Source organism: Cebidichthys violaceus, unplaced genomic scaffold, assembly GCF_023349555.1.
Source record: "Cebidichthys violaceus isolate CVI_PGR_0920_01 unplaced genomic scaffold, fCebVio1.0.p SCAF_11, whole genome shotgun sequence".
Classification (NCBI taxonomy): domain Eukaryota; kingdom Metazoa; phylum Chordata; class Actinopteri; order Perciformes; family Stichaeidae; genus Cebidichthys; species Cebidichthys violaceus.
Window position 1 is genome coordinate 4,025,736 of NW_027176274.1, and position 27,799 is coordinate 4,053,534.

Genomic DNA, 27,799 nt, shown 5'->3' on the forward strand with positions numbered 1-27,799 from the left:
ACCCCTCTGACACAAAGAGAGCGAAACACTTTGGACTACAGAATAACACATCAAACCCAGAGGAAAATTGGACAGTCCATCAAAAACTGGGCATCTGGCAGCCCATTTCTGGGCACCAAGCCATCTCCGCCCAGCAGTTATTTTTCATTAAACAATTTTTTGCCCCCACCTAAACACAGCAAAAGCAGAAAAGTCAAAATCTAATTTCCCTGAATGAAATCAAGCAAGAAATAATCAAGCACCCGGCATTTTCACAGACCCACCATGTGTAAATAATCTTAAATCTCACATGCCTGCTGCCTCTCAGCAGTTCATCTACCATCAGATACTCTCTATAATACTAGGCTATCAAGGGAACTGTACACGTAATGTGATCTGCAGCATAAAAAGAAAAACACATTTTCATATTCATGCACTTTATAATCAAATTCAGTTAAAACGGTTGCTTTATGGTGAAACAAAAGCAAACATTACTACAGAAACAGTATCTCAATATAAATTCATTAAATGCGCCACCTATCATGAGCTTCAGCTTACATATCCTTTTAAGTTTTACCAAACTGAGTTCATGATTGCAGAACAACAAGGAAACGGCCGGTAAAAATAAAATGTCACAATACCCAAGTGCTACAGTGCAGTAAAATGTGTTTTTGGAAAAATGAATCACCACAGTCATGAACTTCATAGAATCAGTCTCTCGAAGTATAAGCTGTTTCAGATTCTGTTCCATATCCATTTATTTAGCTGTTGGTGCAAAGGAAGCCCCGAGAGGCTGAGAGATACATTTTTTTTTGGGTCATCTGTTTTCTAAGTCAGATTCATATTGTTTTATCACCTGTGTTTACGCCTGAACAAAGGTTTTGCCAAGATATTCTTTCAAAATTTGTTAAATTTTTTTCATTTTGTTAGGATCAATTGTTAGTGTTTGCTTTTGTAATACTCATTTTAGCCTCAAGAGAATGAAGTATACCACTACGCCATGTTGTAAATAGAACTAAAAGCATTCATGTTTCCCTCCAGGTATGTTCAATTTTTAGAAAATGTGTTTAGAAAATACGATTTAAAAAAAAAAAAATTCCTCGCAAAACTTTTTGTTTGTTTCTTGGCAAACTTTTTTCCCCACCTGTTTCCCAGATTAAAAACAATAAAGGAATTTAACAAGATTATTCTGGCAAACCCTTGTTTTCCATCTGTTCTCAAACCAGGAACACAGGAGACAAAACTATTTAGATCAGACGTACAAAATGAATCACCTGATTTATTTATTTTTCCTCAGTCTCCTCTCAGGGCTTCCGTACAACACAATTAGAGACCTGGTGAATCCAGGACTAATCCCTAACACTCCTAGGACATGAATCACAGTAGCAGGAGATAGGAATAAATGAGCTGCATTAAAAAGGTACTAATACCCTGTATTACTCCAAGCTTAAAGTCTCCCCTTCCCTCAATACATGTGTCCACTTCTACCTTGGGAGGCTGAGATTCTCGAGCCTCTCTGACTAATTATGTTTGGTCTATGTGGGAGGAGAAGGAGGCATGGTATCACCCGTAAAAAAAAAAAAGGTAATCATTCACTCATTCCCTACTCCCTGTTCACCAGAGAGAGATCTATATAGAGGACGATATAGTGAGCTCATCGTCAAAATAAAGAACATTTTGGACACTACTTGGGCCATTTTCTCTGCGCCGTTAATTACGACGCGCAATTAAAACGTCCCAGATCACCGTTGGTTGGTGGACCATCCATAATACCGACATGCAATTTAGTGATGCTTACACATTCTAAGAGTTTCCTCTTAGCACAATGCCCTGCGTGGATTTAAGTTCTCCCTGGTAGGCAGTGAAGCAATTTAAACTGTAATGTCAAGGACTTTTATTGTGAAAGGTAAACACGGAGGGAATAAAGGGCTATGCCCTGTCGTTGTGAATGCGGAGGGAATAAGTACATTTTCCCAAATGAATACAAATAATTGCCGTTTGTGTTGTGATTAGCTGCTCTGCCTCAATTAAATATATCATTTTTGTGCCACAACTCATGGATTTGTATCAATCACACTGCTCCGTCTCCTTTTGTCTGTCTGCCATTTTACATACGCAATGCATGATGGTATGTATTGCTCGGTGAGTGACCATCGGTTGTATCACAATCACAATCTCAATCTGTTTATTGCCATGAACACATGAAGGAATTTGACTAGGTGAATGGTGCGTAACAATAAACAGTACAATAGTATCAGACCATTCATTGTGGGATATTTAGAGTCCTCTACCTAGGATATTATAATAATAATCAATAAGTGATTTTGGACACAGCCTATGATTCATGAGCCAGAGAGAGTTATGCACTTTGGAAGGTGAGACTGAAAGTCATATTTCTGGGCTGGAGGTGTCAGTGGGAAACCTCAGAATGTCTGTTAAAGAGCTCACACACATTCTCCTCCGTTGGTTTCTCTGGCCCATGTCTCGCTCCATTTTTACGAGTGACCTACTGATGAATTCCATGTTCTTCCCACAGGAGTAAGAGAGGAAGCAATGGGCTGGACTATGACTCTAAAAGATGACTTTGGGGTCATTGCCTGGACGCGGCAAGCTGGCAACTACCTCAGCCTCTTCCTGCTCTTGTCTCTGCTTTCCTTTTCAGTCCAGTCAGACATTGTGTTTCCAAAGGACCATCATTTCTCTTGGAAAGCAGGTAAAATGTTTCATTCTTCTCCTCCTCCTTTGCTATGAATGTTTCAATCAACGCTGACTCATCAAATACAGTCATCCAGGTCTTTAGTCTTAATCACTGCATGTGATCAATTACAATTCAACACATTGAGTTGTGCAACTACCCTGCGGGCCATTTGCAACGGTTGCTCCAATAGTGTCAGAAATAGATAATAAATAAATATATATATATATATATATATTTACATATATATATATATATATATATATATATATATATATATATATATATATATTTACACACACACTGGAGACAAACATCCAGTCATTGCTACTTCTCTTTATTGGACAAAAATACTACATTAGTTTTCAGTGCTCCCAGTTCTGCAGGGAAAGGACTGTTCCTCCGGCTGCTATTGGACGTCATCAAGCCAGAGGACCCACGCTCTTTCTGATGGACTGTTCATCCCTCGGCCCATAATGACAAGCAGGGCTTGGATTGTTACCATAATGATGTGTATGCTGTGGTTACATGACACGGTTAATGAGACATTGGTGCACAGTAAATAATCATGTCCTGGTATGTTCTGCTGTGGATTAGGGGCCCCAGTTATGATTGATATATATATATATATATATATATATAATTGCCTTCATAGTCTGTGCATCCAAATAATATGTTACTGTATTTGTGAGAGACTCTCGTTTGGATAACTTTAGTTAAAGCTGATGTCACATGTCATGCAATGTCTTTCCGAAGCAGCTTGAGGAGGAAAACTTGGCCTTCCCGCAGAAATGCACCACTTGCTGTGCGATTAGCGCTTTCATTTCTCACTCCGTGGTTGGGTAATGACACTGCCCAAGTGATAAAGACATTGATTAATTTCACTTGAAAGAGCGCATGTTCAAAAGGGATGTAACCGGGACACGAGTGGGGATTAAACATCCTCGCAGGGCTAAGATGGCTTATGAGTTGTTGCTTCAGTTGACTTTAAAAAATGAAAAAACTACTTTTGTAACAAGAAAGGAAATCTGGAACTTAACATGCCTCACCTAAGAATACGGCGCCTCCGAGGGACTGTATCACGGCGCTTTGAAGCGAAGCGGCGGTTGAAGAACAGTCAGTCGTACAATAAAAGGTGTTACAGAAGGAGGACGTATTTGGTATAGTTTGGTTTGAATGAACAAAGATTCCTCGAGGCCACATGTTCTCACGCTCGGCAGCAGCTCCAGGCTCTATATCACAAGTCTGAGTATTACGTTTGCGTCGGCTAATATTGATTTAACATTCCCATCTTCACCATGGACATCGCGTATTTGAATGCTCCATTTGGCTGACAAGCTCCCTTTTAATTTTGGACTCGTCAGTGTAGGAAAAGATGCGCTCTAAATTATGCACAGCCGCCCTATTCTGTGTTAGTTGTGTCTATCTAGGCCAGCAGCATTGTGGGCTAAATCTTTTGTGTGAGCCAGTTCCCAGAGCTGTGGCTAAGCTGGGAGTCTCTGGCTCAGAGAGAGAGCTGGAGCCATTTAAGCTTGACCTTCATCAGAGTCTTGGAGACCAGAATGGTGCACTGAAATACTGCGGCTAATGGGGCTATTATTTAACTCTTTAAAGTGACTTTTCAAAGAACAAACCAAACATACTTGCCCTTTTTAGCACTAACTTACAGCCAACTGCAAAGCCGTGTCGGAGTAGGAGTTAAAACCACGATGCTCAACTACAGGTAGCACTCAATGTTCTATACATTTCTGATATCAAAATGTGTGAGAGAATAAAACGCTGCAGGAGGTATCTCATATGACATAGGGGACCGGATGTTCCCTTTGCAAATCGGTATGATTTGCATTGCTCTCTGTCTGTTTTATATCACAACATTAGTGTTGCTGCACTGCTGTAGATTACATAAAACTAGGTGATGTGTTGGGGAAATTGATTTTAGAGTATACAGGCAGACGAATGAAAGTTTGCATACCGTAGCTTTTGCTTTTTCAAATTTGTTTTTTTTTTTAAATTCAAAGGCATATACAGTCCTTCGGAATGCTGATATCCTCCAAAACAGAGCGTTAAAATTGGATTTATTTTTGACTTCCATAAGCATCTGCATTTAAAGCACCGCAGCAAGACACCAGCGCTCATCCGGTGTCAGCTTTAGTCTACTGAAAAAGTAAAATCCTCTCTCTCAGGTTTTCATTTGGCATCTTTGAAATGCATGTACCTTTAATGTAGAAAGTCTTTAGAAGGCTGGAATTCACCTATCATGGATTGTTTGTGTTCTTTTCAGCTTAGATTAACAAACAGGAAAATAGCTGAAGTATTCTAAGATACATCCCAGGTGGGGCAGTAGTGAGCATCAAAGCCTCTCTCTCTCTCTAAAAACAACAAAACAACACCTTTGTTAAAGTTCTTATTTCCTTCTTTGACTAGAGAATCCAACAAATCCAGGAAAGTGAGTTACCTTTTTCTCTGGGAGCAAAAAAATGTATATTCCGATAGCATTTTAATAAAACATTCGAGACTGTTCCCAGTATTTAGTTTGTATTTGTTTATGTATTTCAACATTTCCGTACTTTTGGGCTCCAAAAATGAAATTGCACGTGTCGTTTTGATAAATGCTGCCAGTGTTCTCTAGAGGATCGAAGGATTAAGCCGCCTGTTCATCTAAATTATGTGAGAACTTTCAGCGGAGGGGCAATGATTTTGAAAAGATTGAGAAATCAATAAAGGTTTTCCTTAATGAGAGGGATCACCCTCAGCTCCTGCAGGCTTATTCCAACAGTTTACGAGGCTGACGCTCTAGGACGTGATCTTACACGGGACCTTGTGGCTGTAAGAAAAAAAAAAAATATACTCGTATGTGGAGTGATACAGTCAGGCAACATTTACATTTCATTTCAGGGTCTGAGTGTGTTTATTTTGCAATTCCACTACTCTGTTGCACCATCAAAGCTGAAATCAAACATCACTGCTGCAGTGAGCTTCTGTTGTTTCTAAAAAAAAAAAAATAAGCTCAGAAGAGACAGTGTGCTAGCAACCAGTCCACCAGGATTTCACATTTAACTAAATTGCACTGAATAATTTACAGAGGGCTTTTTCGCTTTAACAGTGACAAAGAAAAATCACTTTTGTCAAATGCATGTTTTAGCCAGTAAGCATCACCGGATAAGCTGTTGCAAGCGGACAATATCTAGTTACCCTCTGGCAACTTCTTGCAGCAAAGACAAATGCACTGCCCTGTCAGCTTTCCCAGTCAGTACAATACCTCACGGAAGATTGAATTGTTTTGTAAATGGAGTCAAAGCTTGTCCTGACGGGGGTGCTGGAGAACAATCCCCAGATCTAACAGGTTCCTTCCTCTCGGGAACGCGAACAAGCACAGTAGTTGTCATGCAGGTTCAGCTCATTTGAAATGTGAGACTTTGAATGAAACGACAGAGAACGCACGACACAATAAGTGACAAACTTAAGCTCTGTGAAGGGTCACTCGTCACACATGGGCTGTGAATGACAGTCGACATGTTGCACGTGTGTGCTGACATAATGTGATTACTCACATTAATCACTGAATTCAAATGTCCAAAACCAAAACACAGGCAGTAGTTTTTCCTCATGTGTCACACCCACTTATTTATATTTATGCAAGTACATTTATTTTTAAGTCTAATGCTGGATTGAAAAGATCGCAACACTTTTTACACAACACATTATTCCTGTACTGAGTTTTGTCATTGAAATGTAACATTAAGGTTTTGTGCATAAGTCGTCTTAATAGACAAACACACCTTTCTCTCTCTATTTCATCCTCTTCCATGCACACTAAGCTGCCATTTTTCACACCTCAAAGAGATGCTTCTCTCATCACTTTCTTCCCTTTTCCTTTGTCGTCGTCTTCTTTTTCGTCTTCTTCTCCAGCTTGAAAGTTTCCCTCGAAATATACCTGACGAAGCAGTTACAATATATGTGATCTATCGGCTGCCAGCTGACTATAGAGCCATATAAGTCAGTAAACTTGCAAGTGGCAACCTCTTACTCACTGATAATCTGGACTAATCCACTCCATGTTAGCGTCATGCAGCATGTCTACGGCATGAACAATCTGCTGTGTTTCAGCAAATAATCACTTTGAAAAAAAAATCATTCTCATGTCTAATTTCATCTGCAACATTCGTCCATAACTTATGGTCCACTTTCCCACACTCTGCTCTGTGTGTTTGTTGAGGTTTGTGTTTGCTTGCTCACAATTCTGTTACTAAATCTGAACTGATTCTTACTGATTCTTAATACTTGCTACCAGTATTACAGCAAGCCTCAAAAGTCGTGTTCCCCCTTCGACGACCCCGATAGTTCAGTGGACAAATAACACATTTTATATATATATATATATATATATATATATATATATATATATATATATATATATATATATATGTTTTTTAGAATATAAATGATCAAGAGCATAATCTTGCCTTGAGCCAACATCTTAAATTATGACCTGGCGTGGTGGACCTCATTGCTAGAAATCACCCCAAGCCTGTAAGCTTCTAAGATTCAACAGCACATTTTCTTGATGTTGATACAGTATAACAGGGTTTACATTCAATCATTCGTCATTGATTTATCATCTTTTTTTTTTTTTTAAAGAATGACTGAGGATGGAAAACACAACATGTGTTGGAGCTGGCATGTTTTGTTAACGACTTGGAAGGCACATTCTCAGAAGTCACTTTTTTATTTTAATGTAATCTCAGCGATGACTGCTACCGGGTGATTTGTCCTGTGGGCTCTGCAGTTGTCAGTATTTTGACAACAGCTGTGTATCAAAGTGGGATTTCTTCTTGTGCTGCATACCGGAGAGCTTTAAAGGTAAATAAGCAATGATTCACACAAGGGCGGAACACTGCCGCTGCCGCACTGCTCTGTGCTCCAAAAGTTCTGCAAAAGGCCAGTCAGTGATGTGACAAACAAATTAACAAGGACAAACCGACCTACAGTAAAGTTTCAAGTTTAAGATATTGGTTCCATCATCTCAGTACTTTCACGGAAACAGAAGATCAGCCACCAACTTCTTTTTGGTACATACAGTACATGGTGAATTCAGATATGTTTAGGCTACAAAGGAGAAACATATAATCATGTAATGCTGATATATAGTATATATATATATATACATATATATATCAGTGGCGGGCCGTGCATTTTATACCTGGGCCTTCAGTGCTGTCCTTCTACCTCATATAACCTCATTATGAGCCACAGCTACGGTTATTATTTGTTTCTAGGGGTGTAATAATACACCTATTTGTATTAAACCGTTCGGTACAAAGCTTACGAACCGAACAATACGTTTGAATAATACTAGTGCGTTTGGAAAATGCAGAAGCTTAAATTGTGGGAAATATAATGTTTTCGGTGGCCTGCGCTCACGTAACAGACAACGGGCTGTGACCTCTGAACCGGAACCAAAAAAAACCAAAACCCCAAAACAGCTGAGGCACCGCACGTGTGTTCTGGCAGGCTACGCTAAACTAGCTAAGCAGGTAAACAACAGCAGCACACGAGCTACGAACTACAAACAGCGTTTAGCTGTTCCCTACTGATTCATTCAGGGCCAAAGCACTCGCCACACAATCCCCATTTCTCCAGACCATAATTATTGCTTTGTAACAACATTGCTTTGGCCGACCATTTCTTTTTATGTCCAGCTTTTCCTGAAATGTTGCCCGTAACTCCACCACTAAATCCGTTTCTCCTCCTCCTTCAGTCATTTGATGTTAAAAAAAACAAAGCTAGGTAAAAAAAAAAAAAAGACTCTACAACAAACAAAACCCTAAAAATGTCAGCGTCCTTAGGTTTCACATTGGTCACGCGCTCGCCCACTGACCAATCACGGCGCCCGTTACTGCAGAGCTGCACGTTACTACTGAGCAGCAGGTTAATGATGACGTACTTGTAGGCCAGCTAGAAGGCTCTGATAGGTCAAAGAATACGCCCAACATGTCAAAATGAAGATCTGATTGAAGACTATGACAATCAACAATATCGTCCCCATTTACTTGAACTGCAAAGGGCTTCACTTGTGAGTCTGAAGGCCTCGGCCCTCTCTTCTTACCTAGAGACAGCATAGAGGCTGAATCTGATTGGATAAGAGCTCTACTTAAAACAAGCTGTGCTGGAAGCAGAGCATGACGAAGACAGTAGATGTGCAATGAGAAAATAAGCTAATGGGGAAAAAATATATATATATAATACATGTAGTGTATTTGTGAAAAATTATTAAATTATAAACTTTGTGATTCTGTTTAGGCCAGCAGAGAAGGCCTTGCTGGCCCTGACTGGCCCACCACTGATATATATATATATATATATATATATATATATATATACAAATATACAAATATGAGCATATAGAACACTTTCATCCATCCTCACACACGACTATTGAGGTGACACACACTTGAATTAAATGTTTTCTTCTGGCTTTTTGTAAACACTGTAAAGCTTTCAAGATGTTTTTCTTGTTCTATTCATACACTATCAATTATGTAGCTTGCCATTACAATTCAGTAAATTCTTGCAAATGTGCAGAAACGCTGTGTCTCATTAAAATTTCAAATAAAGAAAACGTGGTTTGTTATCTGCCGCCACGCATATCTCCCTTGGATGAGTTAAATCTAGTACAGCAAGTAAGCCTGATTAGGATCAAGGTGAACAGAATTCAAAGTTGACTATTGATCTGAGGATGTTGCTCCAATTACATATTCTACATCTCACGCTTTTATAAAAACCAAACACATCCACTCTGAATTTTTCAACTAGTGCCTTGGGCTTACCATTGACAGAAAACACAATGAAAAGTGAATTAGAAATGGATGTTCTGCTTTGTTTCATTTAAATGCGATCAGCATTGAAAGCACCATGTGTATGATAGTGAAGCGAGCGTTCCAGCTATCAGCGACCTTGACAACATGTGACGAGCCTCTTCAAAAGCCCTTCACATTGATTATTCAATTGAGATCTCATTTTGAACTCGCATCCGTCCTTCTGACTGGCAGGGAACTGATTGAGTCTGTCATAAAAGCTGGCGACTTGTCTCATAAGGGCCACGAGGCACGAGATTCCGAGCAGTCAGATCCTTAATCCCATGAGAATATTCTCACAGAGGAGTTAGCTTTCAGAGCGACTTTCCTCTCAGAAGTCTCTTTCAAGCAGCGCAGGGTTTTTCCACATCACCCTTTTATAAAACGCTCCAATTCTGGTCAAATCTCCCACAGTTAAATTTTTTCCATTAGAGGCTTGAATGAGGAATAGGGAAAGACACACGCCCATGACGAAGTCATTATCAAGAGCTCCATAGCTACTGGGAATATCCAGCCCGCAGGGCCACTGTGCAAATGATGGGAATCAGAGACAGAAGGGCATCTCATTACAGAATGACTCCTGCAGGTTTAATTAATACTAATATTGAAATGTATAAAAGGAGGGGAGGAGCGGGGATCATAATTCAGACTGGGAATATAACGTCAGCCCAGTTCAATCTCCACACATTAAGATCAGACCACGCAGGATGATAGAGGGGCAGCGGCTCAGATTAATAAAAGCTGATTTTTTTGCAATAACATTTTTTGCAAAAAAAACAATAAAACAAAAATGCCTGGAATACCCACTGTACCGGTTAAAAGGATATTAAAACGTATGTATTTAAAAGAAACCCATGACCAAAGGGTAGGTTTCATTTCACCATGCAGGTTCACATATTAAGCTGGGGATCTGGGGGTTCTCCAGCAGAAAACTATTTCAAATCAAACATTTCATTTCCTGCATTCTGATAATTTAGGTGCCAGATGTCAATTAAAAGTATGAACATGTAAGAGACTGTAATGCCTTAAGGCTCTCGGGCATTATGCATTGCTCTTTATATACAACAATATGTAAGGTGCAATTATATGACAAAGTGATATGTCCTAAATGCATACTGCATGCATGAGAACAACGTGTAAACGCAGCTGCAGTGTTGATGTTTTGAAAGTAAAAAGAAAAAGTTTGCATTATGGAACACAGTGATAGTTTAAGCGTCTGTACGCTGCTCTTCATCAGAGTTAGGAACCTAAAATAACTCAAAAAAACTTCAAATCTCACCATCGCACTAACATCTAGTAGTTTGTACTACACACAAAAACTGCTTTCTCCCTCTCAGCTCCACCTTTTCTCGTTCTCTCGTTCTCTTTCATCTGCAGCATCCAGTTCTTGGCCACAAGCACTACACACACACACACACACACACACACACACACACACACACACACACACACACACACAATGAATGAACAATCCCAGGGCATCATACAGACGCTGTGTCACGCCCCTCTACAGCTGGTCAACGGGACTTTGCCCGGTGCTGCCGATGGCCGGTCTGGACCTGCATGAAAGGCACTTCTTGAGCTTATCAAAGCTCCATGTGTACGAATAGTTTCTTTGATACATCACGCTGGAATTAAATGAGATATAGTATGATGGCTGTTAAGAAATGTAATGTGAATTGATAATTTTGAATCTTTTTCCAGACGCGTTCAGACTCTGCACAGTAGTGTCTGGCTGTGTGTGCATCACCCATCCTGTTAGAAGCAGAGTCTCTGAAGCATAGCTGACTGCACAATGAAGCTAATTCTTGCCGATAAGTCGAAATAACAACTCAACCAAAGTAGTTATTTAGAAGCAATTTTAGGAATACCTCTCAAGCAAAAAAAAAAAAAAAAAAGGTCACAATACTGAAATTTGATGAGTCTACAGCTTCGCTTCCTTCAATGCAAATTAGATTAAACCTGCTGACAAGAGCTTCTCCTGTTCCGCTGCTGCAAACTGGCCCAAGTGCAAAGATTTCCGCAAATCAGCAGCGAGGAGAGCCGGGGCAGGAGCGTGTCCCGTTCTTTGATGCCTCGCTAGAAGATGAGTATATTGAGTTTTGAGGCTTACGTGAATGACCTTGTAGTTTTTGTGGGTTAAGCATGTCAGTGTGAAGGTGAGGCACATAAAAAAAAAAAAAAAAAAAAAAGGCTGTAAAAGTTATTTGTCACTGCATGGAATGAACGGACGGAGCAGCCAACATCCTCTGCTGCGCACTGCAAAATAAAGGAAGCCTCGTGTGTCACACGGCATTATGACTCTGTCGTTCAGTGCCTCGGTTTTGTCAGGGTTCTTAATATGCTGCTCTGTAAATGCTCTCTAGTGAGGGAGCTTCATTGTTATTCCAGTTCATTAAAAAAAAAAAAAAAGCCTATTTGCTGCTTTAACAAAACATGACACGCCTGTTGTAATTACAATAGTTATAATGAGATGAACTCCTACAACAACAAAAAACTGTAAGCCTGAAGGTCTAACCCAGACTGAGCCAGTGTGAGTCCAGGGATAAGGATGCAATACATACAGAAGGAGCTAAAACCTAAACGCTAAGAAGGAAATTAAATAAAATGTGTTCATCTTCTTCATTGAGCAGCTTTTTTGACTGTGCTGGAGTGCTTTTTGTCACCATAACTGCTTATAGTACCCCCTACTGCAAACAGAGCTGGAAGTAAATAGGTCAACTGATAAGATTTCTCGTTTCTCCTTGCAATCCCCCGTGCTAATTCTACCAATATGTCCTCCTTTTGTTTGACACTTAATGGCATGGTATTTGTTTCCCGGGTCGGATTCTTTACTTCACTTAAAATATCTCCGCAGAAAAAAAAAAAAAAAAAAAGGAAGACTGTGACTCCTCACTGATGCACTGCCAAAAAGTGAGAGGAAAATGGTAATAATGTTCTCTGCGGTTGAACAGCAGCCTCTACAGAGACCTGTTAAAATAGCCTGCACTGTTTACTGTGTGTTTGACCCAGTGGGGAACACACTGGAGAGACAGCGAGGTGAAACCAAATGGATTTTTTTTTTTTCTTTTCTTACCTGAGAGAAAAAAAACTCCCATATGAGTCATTTTGTGATTGCAGAGCACTGTCTATCAAGATGGCTTGTTTTATTCTACCCTTTTGATCAACTGCTGCGTGGAAAAAGACAAGTCAGAGCAGAGGAGGAGCGGAAGGCAGAGATGAGAGCGAGGCTGTGAGGATAACACGTGAGGAAGGGATTGCAGCGTCGTTATCCTGCCGGTGTTAATGCGGTAGCCAAAATGCAAAATATACGTTTTAAATTATGACCTATATATATCTCTCATCTAACAAAAAAAAATAAAAATGTAGGAGACTGGATCCGTGTCAGTCCAGTCTCCTTAAATTACATTCTCAACATGAAGAGGGGGGACGATGTATTTCATGTGTTCTCCCTGCAACGTCCACTCATACAGCAACTAGAGCGCGATTACATGGTTGTGTTTAGGAACTAGCAGCACTTAGATTAGGGAAAGACGTCTTTGTGCATCCACCATCCACCACAAACAGCGTTTACGTGTGGTACAAAACGTTTAAAAAGCTTTGCCGGTTAACAAAATCCAGGCAAGCCAAGCAAAAGTTATTGTTTTTATTTAGATCCTGTCACTGTCCTCTCAGCATCCAACTTTCTCTTCACGCAATCGATCATAATAAATGTTTAAGGTTTGATTTTGATTTTTCATTTCATGATTTGTTTGTTTTGAATGTTGGGACCAGCTGTACTAACCCCCCCCCCCCCCCCCCCCCCCCCCCCCTGGATCCTGAATTCCCCGGATTCTCGCGTGTCTAATACAGAGAGTTTAGTAGCACATTGTTCAGCTATGATTCACATCATACACTCAAAATGTCAGAATTTGATGCTTACAAGATTACAAGTTCTCTTTTGCACACTGATTGATGACAATTACACAGGGAGTCATAAAACGCCTGCATTGACAGTAGCTGCAACAGGCCATGTTTTGAGCAACGGGCACAACCGCCACTGAATGCATCCTACTGCTATCTAATTTACTATAAGACACTGGGTGTTGGAACACTTTCTATGTCTACAATGCATTATAAACATACTTACAATGCATTATAATCAGCTCGTAGCCCTGTGAGCATAGCGCTGATACATACTCGTAAATGCTTTATAATAACAACCATAACAAGAGAACAAGACGAAGATCAGGTCAGGTGTCACTGGATCATAGTGATCTATCACTTCCATTGTTGTAACACGTCGTCATCTTTTTTTATATCGCATTGTAATCCCTGTTATAATGCATTATAATGTCATTATAAGTTACTTTAAGTGGTCATTGGGAACTTTAAAGTAGAAATTCATTTTACAATAGTTTGCGTGTTGTTCTCTCATAGATGTGATGATATTTCTTTCACTTCCCTTAAAGCAAACAATGACCATTTGAAGTCACTTGTAATCACATTATAATGCGTTATAACAGATATGCTAATGTTATTATTAAAGAATGGAATGTATTACAACAATGGCAACTATAACACACTATGATCTTTACAAATGTCAGTAAGCAATTATTATAATAATTGCTTACTCTAATTAATATAATTAACCAGCAATTATGAAGTATTATGGTACTTGACCTAATAAAGACCTTTATGTGTTATAAAGGTCTTATCTTGAGTCTGTCAGGCACATGCTACATGGAGAGTCTAACCACTTAGTGGCCTTCCTGAGTGAATTCTCTGGACAAAATTGATTAGTTCAGATTGTGTCGTAGACATTTCAGTTTCATCGAGACAATTCTGTGGACGTCCCCTACATTGTCACTATTTTTCATTCAGTCCTACCACTTGTTCATTTTGAGCAGCTGAATACTTCTTAGCTGTTGAGAGTAGAGGGAGAGCTGCATCAACCTGTTGCCCTTAATGGGCACAACAAACCAATTTAATTATTGCCTTTCAAACTATTTTTTTTGTTTAGCAATGCTGCTGCATGTGTTTTTATGAGTGACAAATCACAGTGTGGTAATCACAGTGTGCAATTATCTGCTTTAGTCATGAGGTGAGAGAGGGACCTTTCCCAAATGGGCAAATGAATAAATTCCACAGGAGTTAAACAAGACATCTATGCTATTTCAATCTCAACATAGGAAAAAAAAACACCTCTACTACTCATATATATTATGTACCAAAGACAGGATGATTATGAGATAAATGTTGGTACACGGGTCGGGTTTGTCGTGTCAAGCTACACAGAGCAGATCGACCCAGACAGGAAGTCAGACACCGAAAAGGGATAAAGCATCCGGTCATTTTTCAAAATAAATCACTACGTGCAGCCGGATCGCGGTGCACACGCTCCCGGTGGAATCAAACATGTACCTTACCTATGTGTGTGTAAAGAATGCTGATATGAAATATGAAAAACAACCAGTAGTCAATGTGCAAGCTGCCAATTGAATGGTGATTTAAGCTCCTCTATTGGGTTCATATGTTTGTGAGTCAGTGCTTCACCAGCCACGATTCTCACCGCACTGCTTCAAAGCCCATACGGAGAAGTGAAGTGATTAAATACTAACTCGTTCAGTGTGTAAGTGAGCAATTGTCAGTATTGAGTTAGACATTCTTGAACCAATCTGACCCTATCTTTTGACTTTTGCAATGGTTTTAATACACACCTTCAGCCAATCAGAAAAAAAGTGTTATTTATATATATATATATATATATTGCTACAAAAACACCACCAACGGATCACTTTAGTTTAGTAATTCTACTTTTATTTACTGAAGGACCGTTGCACTTTCTCCAGCCATGTGTATCAGTTCAACAAGCTAAATGCTAACATCAGCATGCTGCTGTAGCATGCTGATGCTAAACAGATATAATGCTTACAGCGGTCGGCCAACGGACCAACGGACCGACGGACTGACAGACCGTCATTACCACTCCTAGAGTCACGTTGCTACGCTGTTCAGAAACAAGCCTTTCTAACACTATTATTGCCGTTTTATTTACTTTACAAATAAGAGTAGCTTTAATATCCTTACCCATCAAAATATCCTTTTTCCAGTAATTGGAATTATGTTGAAATAATAACACATTGCCTATCTTATGAAGTCTCCGATGTCTTTAGAGGGAGTTAGCACAAATGTTTTTTTATAATTATTCATCTCAGCAAAGTGACTTTACCTAAGGACTCCCTCTCCCCTGCTGCTGGATCCTGTTAAAAAAAAAAAAAAAAAAGTATTATTGAATTTCACAAACCTGAAGTTGTAATGTTGAACTTATATGGAAGTCAAGTGGGAATGCAGTTCACAGAGATTTAAATGAGGCGCTGGCAAAGTTGCATTTCAATAAGATGTAACTAGGGGAGAGAACACTAGTTTAATGATAAACAGACAGCGGTGGGAAAAGGGTGCTGGTGGGTTTTGCTCTAGGGTTGCTTGGGGGGCTTTCCTTGATCAGGGATCATGCTCTCAGACTGGCTGATTTGGCAGCATGAGGCCTGAGCCGAAGAATGGCAGAAAGCAACCCAATGACAAAGTCAGAATATCCAAAGAAGCTGATCATCAGTAATGAAGTGAAGCCTGAAAAGCAAGTTTGGGCAGAAGCTGAAAAAGTTGGTAAGGCTGTACATCAGCCTCATGCGTCAGCTGAACTAAAAATGTCATTAAAAATCAGTCTGGTCTAAGCCACTACATATAGAATTAGAAATGTGTTAACTTCTGGAACTCCTTTAGTCCCTAAGGCGGTATTTTGCAACAGTTGTTGAAAGACGACCTACCCCTCTGTGCCCATATATGGAGAAGAGGCGATTCCATTTAAAACTGCGACGGCATGACATGTATAATGAGAGGTATTATGAGAACCCCAATTGTCCCTGCCATTATTTTTTTTTCTGTGCACAAAGGATTTATTTGGATCTCTTTGGCCAAAGGCTCTTGTTTTTTGCTGATGTTGCATTAACTCAAAGATAATGATGACCAAAAACAGCCCTGACGCATAACTTTTAAACAGGCTGGCATTCAATACAGCAAGTCGGTCTGACAAACCTTGTTTACACATACATTGTGTTCATCACGAGACGGTTAAACTTTACTACAATTACTTGTAGATTTGGCAGCTGCTGTTATCCAGAGCGACGTACAGCTCTGGTCAGTATGCATTATTAAACCGAGAGCATCGGATTTAGATGCCTGGTAGCAGTCAGCTCATCACAGCCATTAGCTGACCAGCTAATGGGCTGATTTAATGAGCTGAGTTTATTTTGGAAGCAGACATATATATAGCCAATATATATATATATATATATATATATATATATATATATATATATATATACTGTACAGTCTAATTTGCCTTTCGCACATTAAATGATCAAATGGAAAAAAAAGTAGGCCAAACAACGAATACAGTCAAGACCTTTTCAAGTAAAAAGGAGAGAATGTTGTATTAACGTATACTAATCATTTTAAAGGAAGCAATCATATTTAAATATTTCTAATTCATTTCATTTCATCTGAATTGTAAGAACAGACGATGCTTCTTTTTTTTTCAGGGTTGTTTGGCACTGTACCCATACCCCATACTGGAGAACAACTAGTACCAATATGAATGTGTGTTTCCCCATAATGCTGAGATCCTGTGTGAGACAGAATATACCTAAGAAGGACCCCAGCCCGCCATCCTCCTGACAGTCATTTTCATTAATCTCTGAGAAGACACGAGCTAACAGATCGTCAGAAATTATGTTTGGGCTGTTCTGTAAAACTGTGATACAGGGAAAAGACGCTTAACCGTGAGTTAGCAGGGTGTGAATGTGCAGGAAACTCACAGCACATAATTAATATAAGTTGGATACGCCATGCATCATTTTCATACCCCAAACGCCCAGCACTTAATCATGAGGAGAGAAGCCAGGTGAACTTTTAATTAGGATTTGCTGAGTGATGTTTGATCTTTTATTACCTTTTTGCCGTGGAGGTAATATGATGGGCTCTGCCTTTCTGCGCATATCAAACATAGGCTGTGAACGTTGACGCTCCCAACAGGAAGACATTTTTGGAGTTTAATGACCATATAGCTTTTACCTGCTGCCACCAAGAGGCCAAACTAATGACTGTATCTCTTGATTTATTGTTCACACACCTTCAATATTTGCACAGGCCTGCTGCTACGATGAACCAACATAGGACCTTAGTGGCTGAAGATTCTGAGTTATGCACCGAGTTGAATGCTATCTTGTAAACTTTAGTAATATTAGCAGTTTTTGCCACGTCTGCAGAAACTGATTAATAATCAAAACTGCACTGTAGTTTTCAAGTTTTCCTGTTGGGTCGTGAGCTCACTGTATTGGGGAGGAAGTGGAGATACAATAACAAGTCAGGTTCGTTTAAGCCGCTGGGAAACAGCAGCTGCAACCTCCAAAATCAGGAAGGGACATTCAAGATTTTTCATTATCTACCTGTCTTTGAGTCTGTGGGACTTAATGTGACCGGATGGCTGTAGATTTCTAACAGTGGACAGGTGGAATCTGTGGAAGGTCCCGATAGAAGAGCTCTCAAAAACATAATTAGCTCTAAAGCGCTCTGCCCAGCTGGGTGAGAAAATTGGTCAGGGGGTTTCTCTAATCTTTTACTCAGTAATGCGATGCAATGAAAATGCTCTTGATTAATGTCCACTGGAACTTAAAATGTCAGCAGGAATGTTGAGTCTCCTCTCCCTGCCTGTGGTTCTTTTAAATGAGCGTTAGATAGCCAGGCTGTAAACGGGTGAATTCCACTTGTCTCAATGCTACAGTGCTGAACTAAAAGATCTGGTGTTAGGCCTGGTAATGTGCTGGTGCCAATACGTTTTATGGTACCAATAACAAAACAATACTTTTCATACAAACATTATCTGAGAAGTACATTTTTCATTTTAACTCTACAAATGCTAAATGTTTGACATTTGCGAATCGAATCTGTGGCTGGATCTGTGATTTGATTTACATCTCTCATGCAATTACAGATAATCCTAGTGTAAAAACGGTCTCTTAGTCCAAAGCAGGGTCTTTTAAATTAAACGTAAAGATTATGTAAAAACATCCAGAATCGTGAAAGACAGCCAAGTGTCTTCAGTTCCAATAGTTGATTCTTCCACAATCAAGCTCTCCAATAAATACGAGCACTGTTGGAATGTTTTTTTTAGGCTACACCAGTCGTCTCTCCAGAGCTCTGATTGGACTTGTGTTCATCACAAGTTCTAAGTAAGATCTGTGTAACTAGACGTACTACACAGCATTCTTAAGTGTTGATGCCATTTATTAATAAAAAAAACAACATAGAATCAAGTCGGGACGGGTAGCTGGGATATTAAGACGTGCTAAAGTGGCTCCGCTAGCATGTATTTCCACCAGCTGCGACGGCAACGCTGGTATCGTTTTCACCTTGTGAGTCTGTGTGCGAGTATTTATATTTATGTCTGTCTGTAGTCACAACTCTTCAAGATGCAGCCACAAAAGTTTACAGGTGTGTAGTTGAGATCACGATGAAGGATGAGTTCTAAGATGACTGAGGAAAGATGCTGCAAGTGTGGAGAGCGAGCCACGATCTCGTGTGGCTGTGCAGGAATCATCTGATGGGCATTTTTCTGTTTTTACATTACAAACAGAGCTTTTTTGCGTCTTTTGGATTCCCACGGAGAAATGGATCCCGATAGTTTTCCTCTGTAGTGTTGCTCTGTATATTCTCTAGTGTTTTTTCCCGGATCTGTGCAGAGAACAGCGGGAGAGCAAAACTGTGCAAGAAAGCCTCATCGAGTCTCGGCAACATTGACGTACACACCCCGTTCCTTTGGACGTGTACCATGTCAAAGGGGCGTGTGATAAGTGAATGTTGCTCCTGGCAGTATCATGGCTGTTATCCAGATTTATGTTCGCGCAGCTGAGATTGGATACCTCAAGATGTGGATTTTGTGGCTGTGCTTCACTTAGATTCGCCTTGAGAATGTTCACATCCGACAGATAAAACCACCCTTCGGGACGTGCCAGGTCACATTAAAAAGACAGGCGTGGCCACATCTGTAACAGTCGCTTCAAATACATACGCAATATGACAAGACACAATTCAACAGCATCGCATACCGCAGCTTTCGAAATGACTGCAAAAGTGAACAGACGCCTAACCGACACGTTATCAACAAAAAAAAACGAATGCATAATACTTCATGGAAGTAGAATTTACTGCAGGACTATTGTATTACAGCTGTACCTAATAATCTGGTAGCATGGAAGGGAATATTATATTCATACTCAGAGCAGTGAATGCCCGGTCTCTATTTCTGCCGTGAGTTATGAGCTGCAAAATGCAAGCCGCACAGCTGCTTTTCAGGGTGAGCTGCACCAGGCTTAATGTTGTTTTAAAATCCGTGCATCACACCCACACGTCTCCTTGATGTGTGCACACGCGCTTACCAATAACTGCCATTCTTATTTTGTGTGTGTTGAAGAATGGAGAAGACAATGCCAAGCTCTCAGACATCAGTCAAGAGCTCTAATACACATTGCATCACAGTGTGACAGCTGAAGGATGTGGTAGGATAGTGAGGGTTACATTTATCAAACAAGCCTTGTTTACATAAAATTGTCTTGATTCCTACCGGCATAAGACTAAAGGTTTGTCTATGGGGGCGTTTTTTTCAGCCTCATTTTTCAGTTGTCCCTCTCAAATCTGACAGAACATACCGTACACGGGTCTATTTGAACCAGAACAGCCACGGAGCATGTCGGCAGCTGCAACCTGAAGCATATTTTTTATGTGTAAAGTATATTTTATACATTTTTTGGGGCAACTACCATGATTTTGAGTGCTGCCGAAAAACGGCTGACCCACACCGAGCGCTGTGCTTGAATGCATCGCCTGACTTAGGATGTGAGCTGCTGCTGCTGCTGCTGCTATGCTGCTGACATGCTGCTTTCACTGTGTATAGGTTTGTTGGTCAATACAGATATCTCAACTCAGGACAAATATGGTGGATCAGGCGACTGAACCGAGCAACAGACCAGCCAAGAATAACAGAATTATTCATGCGATTGACACACTCTCCCATATATTTGACTTTGGCTTATTTGCACACTACAGCCGGAGAGTGCTTTGTGTTATCTGAGGGATCTGAGGATGGTTCACCTCCAAGTATCAGAACTCCCTAACTACCTCAGTAGTTTTCTGTCCTTAAGTCTCTCAGAGGAATGGAGTTGGAGTTGTCTGCACATTTCTAATGGACTCAGTGATAACAAGTGATAGTATGGTTGCATAGTGGCTGATGGCTTTGTTTGGATCCCCGATAAAGTGTTTCATGGAGCTCAATACTGAGCTTTTGCTGACTTTGGCATCAGGAAAGGAAAAGCCGTCGGGAACTCTCATGTGGTTTCTTCTATTGCCACATCATTTGATACCAGCGACACCGCTAAATGTTTTTTTTTTTCTTATTTGACCTTCCACAAATGACCATAACATGAGCGAACATCTGATTAATAACTGAGGGACAAAGGGAACTCAAATGACAGATGGAGGACAAGTGAAGTATTTAGCCTCTGCAGGTTACACTCTGCAGTCCACCTAACTCGGGTAATCACTTCTTCTGTCAGAGAAACCCTCTTGGTTCGGGGTCCACATTGAATCGGTGCTGACCTTTGCTCCAAAGAAATGTTGGTGGTTGATTTAAAGAAAAAAACGAATGTATCTGGTTAAAGACTGCACCATAAAATGACAGCTTACAGAAATAGCAGTGTTGTCGTGAATTGCGATTCATTTACAGTTTACATTTAGAGTGAGGCAGATTGCTTGTTTGGATGAGAAGAGCAGTACTGAAGTATTAATAACATTTAATCCTGATTCTTACAGATATTTTGTAAGGTGTACAGCAAGTGTTGTCAAAAGCTGAACGCAGCACATTTGTAGAACAGCATTAAACAAACAGACATATTTTGCCCAGTTAAAAATATGCATAACCAAATAGTTGTCTCTGATAGGTAAGTGGGGTTTGTTAAGACTATGGTGAAAATACATAGTTTTCATTGTGTGTTCAAATGTCAGGTTCATGGGTTATATTGCATATAGTCTATGTAGTCACATAAGCTTTTGCTTGTTGATTGGTGAACATGCATGTAGGAGTTAACAGTGTAATGGGGTAGTTTGTAAGATAAATTTGCTACTGTAAGTCCACTTCTGCCACTAGCTAACCTAGCTTGACACATTATCTGGACTGTATCCGACCTGGAAACGAAAAACAACATTCAGAGCTACCCGGGAGGACTCCAGAAAAGTACCACCCTGCTTTATTTAGCTTATTTGTTTCCATTAAAGGTGAGCAAACCGAGAATGAGAGAGTTTCGATTGCCTCTAAAAGCTCTCAACATGTCGACGGCAAGCCGGCTAACGGCGCTAACGGTGAAGCTAACGGTGCTAATAGTGTCAACTACGGTGAAAGTGCTCACAGCGCAAACAGTGTTTATCTGAGGGTGAACTGGAGGGTGGGTGTTACGCTTCCTCGACTACATTGTCAGTTGGGAGGGCGCTATCAGCTGTAACCGCCATGTGAGAGCAGAGCAGAGCGGCGGCCGTAAAACAAACGAGTGCTCACGTGCATGAACAACTAAAAGCAAATGGACTCTGTCGGCAAAGGAAGGGAAGCTTGGAGAACATTGTTATGGCGAATTGTTAGCAAACAATCGCATATTTACACATCTTGGAGAAATATTAGCATTAATTTGAAGTTTCATTATTAATATGGACAATATTGATTAGTGCATATCCATTTGATTTACTTCCCATGACATTAATCAAGTCGTTTTTTGTTGTCTAGATGCAACACATAAGCGCATGCTGATGTGGGTCATTTGAAGCACTATTTGTGTTGTTGAGCTATGAGCACTTGCTAGTTTACATTGTTCTGGTAGATAAAAGCAGCACTTTGGGAATTGCTGTTCATTCTGAGAACAGCTAAAGAACCTCTGTGGCGTGTCAGCTCTCAGTGTTCAAATGAAATTGCATGTTCAAACATGAATGCTACCTTGTCACCGCTCTCCTCAAAGACTTATGAGGAGTGTTCCTCCTTGCAGTCCCTTTCTTCCGGCCGTTCTTTCTTTTCAGTTATATCCAAACCTTTCAATGCATATCTCCTCTTTTTGTTGTCCTCTGGTGTAAATAAATAGGTAGTTTATATTTATTCTGTTGGTGGTGTTCAGTGGATGAAGAGTTCCCAGAAAATGACTGCTGGAAACTTTGATTATTATTCTTTTTTTGAATCGATATTTTCAAAATAAGCCGTCGATATATATCATAAGAACGGTGCAGCATTATCTCTATCCTTCATCCCACGACCCCCCCGCCTCCGGCAATATCACAACACCAGGGTCTTTCCTCAGGTTGCTACCTGTAGATTTGGCCATTAGTTCTGCTCTTGTGTTTAAGAAAGAGAAATCCCAGGTCAGCGGAAGACGGTGAGGGTGAGGAGTGAATGACATCCTATCCAATTACTTGTCACCTCTACACAGGCTGGTGCAGGGACTTGAGGGGACCACATGAGGCAAGCAATTACACGGGAAAAAAAAAGATTCTGATCACCGCAGAGGTATAGCTCACCTCAGCCTGGTCCCCGCTGTATTCTTCACGTATTAAAGTGATACTGACTTAAGTACCGTGGCAGTCATACGTGTAACCACGCTGGTTCTCAGAGAAACCTCCGTAGGGATTGTCCAGCCTAAAATCAAAGTTGGATCTGTGTATATAAACGAGATCTCAGAAGAAATACAATATCTGCTTCGTAGATTAAATACCAGCTGGAATAAGTCCAGCATTGATTTCAGTCGGAGAAGAAGTCCCGTCTGGGTTTGACCAAGAGCCTTTTGTCAGCAAGACAGCGGAACATGATGGCACATTCGTTAAAAGCGAAACATCACTGGAATGGGATTTATTTTCCAACGTGAGAATAACAAACTAGTCCCCTGCCCTGCTGTGCTGACATGACATTACACAAAATGTAATATCATTTATCAGCTTTAGAGATTATATCTTTCAGTTAATAATGACACATTTTTAACAAGTCTTTGAGCTATGTATTTTAAGATACTAAAATTGGTATGTCTACTGTGTCATCATGCCCCCCCCCCCCCCCCCCCCATATCAGCAATTACATTTGAAAGTAAGGTGTTATCATAGTTTTATTTTTGCAGAACTGACTGGCAAATCTGCAAAAATAACACAAAATTTTCCCAACAATTTAGAACCTTCACCAAACTTCAATCCATAGATTTTGTCTCAATTTAACAGAAAGGAGCCTGTTCATACTCTCTGACAGCCCACTGCTGTGGGCAGGTTAGCATATACAGAGGAGAAACAAAGAGAAATGTGACTCACGCAATGATCCGGAAACAGGATACTGTATATCATGCAGAGAGGAAAATAAGAAAGTCAAGATTATTCTTCATGTGTGTTTATGCAGTCATATACACAGATTAAGCTTCCAGAGCTGCCAGCCAAGGTTTCACTGGTTAAAGGTGTTCATTTTGGCATCAAACTTATGCCTTAACAACAAATTTATATTCATTTTACAATTATAGTTTTTACATAAAAACATCTAAACACAAATATTTCAAAATGTGGGATAAACATTAATTATGTGACGCTGCTATTCATGTTTTTGTATTGTTTGTAATTGCTATTAAAAGTCAGTCATCCTTGGTACATGACAATAAATACATTGGTTAAAAACGTAGCCTGGAAGTTCTTTTGAGTAATATCCATATTCTGCTAAAAGGCCCTACATGCATGTCTCTTTACCTTCCTGCATTCATCATGTTGTATATGGTGGCGGTATGCCATGCTAATACGGACTAAAGATTATTGATTAGGCACTTAGAAGCCTTCATGCCGGTATTAATATGATCGTCTTTGTTACTTACCGCATTATGGATTTGAGTTGCATCAGAGCAGAGGAGCTCGAAGGTCCTGCATCATGCTTTATGGAGTGTGAGACTGGCTCTTTGAACCGTCACACATGGAATCAGGCTACAGACTCTGGATCAGTCCCAGTCTGTGTTTATTTGTCTGTCTGTTTATCACACATAATATTTCAGACACCGCAGATCAGACTCGCGTTGACGGAAGGAGAGGAGTCTTATTGCTGCACTTTGGCATTTTAAAATGACACTTTTTGTGGCTGTATGAGGGGGTTTGCATTGTGTTTGTTTGGTTCATTATTGATTGGCCTAAATGGGGATTACATAACTCAATGAGCACAACATGTGTTAGTGTTGTCTTGTTTATTCTGCTCGCCATTCAGTTAGCGATTAGACATTCAAGTACTGTAGGTCTGGCACTAGTGCTGAAAGGCTGAATTCTAAATTACACCGAAAGCCCTTTGGGGCCATGTGTAGAGTATTGCAGCCCCAAGGTAGGTTATTCATTAGTGTGGGGATACTGAAGCGCATTGGATGCTTTTCCTCGGGATAATGCGAGCTGCAGTAAGGATCTCACTGTCAAGCCACAACACAAATACTATAATGTATTCACTTATTGAGCATTTATGGTAATAAATGATTAATATTCAAGTGGGAAGGTCAAACTTCTCACAGTAGCTGCTCATTCTTTTTTTTTTTTTATCATCACACGCATTTTATTTTTAGCTGCAGGGGATAAGTGTGTTTTTGTCACTTAATTTGCTTGTGAATTGTCCCCCGGCGATGATTTTCAACGTCTTTTCTCTCATTTCGCAAATTTTTCGTTTCGAACCTGCTCCACAAACACTTGGTCAAAAAGGAGCTGATTCAGGGCTTCTGGAGAGAGATTGACTGCCTGGTGATAATCTGATGAATTTTTTGCATATATGAATGCTGTAATTGAGGATGCACCCCGCTGCTCGTAAATTACAAGTGATGGAAGTGTGGCACGGGGGACCGCTCTGTGCATAATGAGGTGCAGCGGCATAGGTATCATTTAATTAAAAAGTGTCGTGACAAAGGACGCCTGTATCTAAACAGTCAAACTAAACCCGGGCAGAGAAGTTGAAGATAGATGGTGAGTGAACTCAGCAGATGTTTGTGAGGAAAATGCACAAAAAAAACTGCGGCGTAGAGAGAAAAGCTCTACATGGCTCTCTATGTGTCACTGCAGCAAGTCAGCAAAATGAATGGAATGACATGGAATCAAAAGTGGTGTGCTGTGCTGTTGAAGTAGCATTATTGGACATTGTTAATAGAGACACCTCTCCAGAACTGAAGTACTGGATGTGTTTCTACTGTTTACAAGCCAAATAAAGTGTTTTGGACAGTGCAGCAGATAGAGAAACGGATCATTGTGATCGATAACCGCTCTGAAAAGATGGCCGTTTCTCTTATTGTGACACGTGGAAGCAGAATGCGTGGGCTTACAGCAGCACCGCGTGAAATCCAGCAAAACAAAACGTCGAACATTAACAAGTCTCAAAATGGCGGCAAGAAGTTAGAAGCGCTAAAAAAAAAAATCGTGAAATACTTTAGCGACCTGACTCAGTGACGCTTTCACCAAATGCAATTAAAGAGACCAGAGAGGCAAAAGATTGAACAGCGGTGAGCGTAGTTTTCTCTTGACGGAGCGCTGCTGTTTAAGAGACAGTTTACTGCTTCGCTGGTTGCTTCTTCTTTGTCTCCGTCTGTCTGGTTTCGGGGCACAGTAGAGATTGCTTTTGTTGCGTTACTTGTTATTGTCGCGCAGCCTTTGCCGTCATTTGTCCAACTTAAGGGTTCAACGGGAACAATGATGCAAAAGAGTGGACGTGTTCTGTCACACCGGTTGACTTCAATTCCTGTACTTTTCCTGTTTCGCACGAGTCGGCACAGCCCCTCGCACAGTTACTTTCTTTCTTATACCCGGACGTAAATGGAATAGTAAATATAGCGGTGGCCCCCAGGGGCACTGGAGCCCCCCCCGGGGGTGTAAGCAAGGCGACTAAGTGCGTCAGGAATGAAGGAGCTGTGGGAGACTTGTTCCTCCTGAGGGGCTGACAGATGCTGATGCTGACGGATCGAGAGAGTGATTATTCCGAGCTTAGGAGATAGTGCTTGTGTTAGCTGGCTCCCCTGGCAGCGGATTCGCTCCCAATCACACCACCATAAATCAAGCACACATATACTGGCACAGCGGGGGGAAACAGCAGCATTGAGCAAAGGTGGCCAACGCTGATGAAAGAGTGGTTATCATGAAAGAGTGCTATCAGTGACCACAAGAGCAGTGCACTTAGACACTGGAGGTCTTTAAGCTCGTCTGTGGATCGCTGCTCATAATCTTTTATTTGTGGAGGGCTTTTCATGTCTATTTTAGGGTGTAACCCATTTCAGATTTTTTTTTTTTTTTTTTTTTTTTTTTTTAGTCTTGTCAGCTTTTACTGAATTGAGAACGTCTCTTTGAGGACGTCACAGTTCGAAGTTGGAACGTTGGAAGTCGGGGTACGACTACACTTTTTGAAGTTAAATTCAACCGATCTCTACTGTCTAATGGGTCTAATTAAAATGTTTTCATGTATGTGCTGTAGATGTTTTCACGGCATTGAGTGATCTTGGGTAGCATCCTCTCCCTTCTGACAGAAACAACACGTCTCTCCCGTTCAAAGCGCCGCTAGCGTCTTTGAGGTTGTAAACAAAATAGCCTCGCACACGTCATCTACAGCTGGGGCTCAAGCTACCGACTCCAACTGAAGAGGAAACCGCTCACTTTAATACAACATGAGGACGCAGTGAAAAGTACACACTAATGAACGACAAATATGCACATATATACGACGATGATGGCACACACTGCAGAGGACATCTGAACAATTGTGCTGTTTCACTTTTGGCAATGCATGGATATAAAACAGGTTAAATGATTATGGCAATAAAACATTCACCTCTGGTTCTGTTTCCAGCTGTTGTTGTTTGGCCTCATGTTGTATGCAGCTCATTTTCAATGCGGCCTGTATAAAAGAGCTACAAATGTCTTTTTGCTAAATAGGTCTATTGTAACCAAATAGTTTTTTTTGTCTTCAAGTGCCTAAAATCTGATCTCTTAATAGAGCTCTGTTCCCATAAAGCAAAGGGTTTTTCCTCGTTAGCTATCAGTCGGCTGCGCTTTTATTGACTGCTGCGTTCCAGTGTCTCCAATTAATTTCTTATGGCTTTCTCTACATTATTGTGTGTTGTTGTCCTCCCTTTTAATACTGGGTGCAGCCTAAATTATGACACCCTTTAAAAGGCAA

The 27,799-nt window shown here is 40.5% G+C and overlaps 1 protein-coding gene across 1 annotated transcript in view; it reads left to right on the plus strand.

The window, feature by feature from the left end:
• thsd7ba (thrombospondin, type I, domain containing 7Ba) overlaps positions 1–27,799 on the plus strand; it is a 144,354-nt gene that overhangs the window by 31,385 nt on the left and 85,170 nt on the right. The window contains exon 3 of the mRNA XM_068737933.1: positions 2,516–2,692. Coding sequence (XP_068594034.1) covers positions 2,533–2,692 — 160 coding nt within the window. The 5' untranslated portion in view covers positions 2,516–2,532. The remainder of the gene's footprint in view (positions 1–2,515; positions 2,693–27,799) is intronic.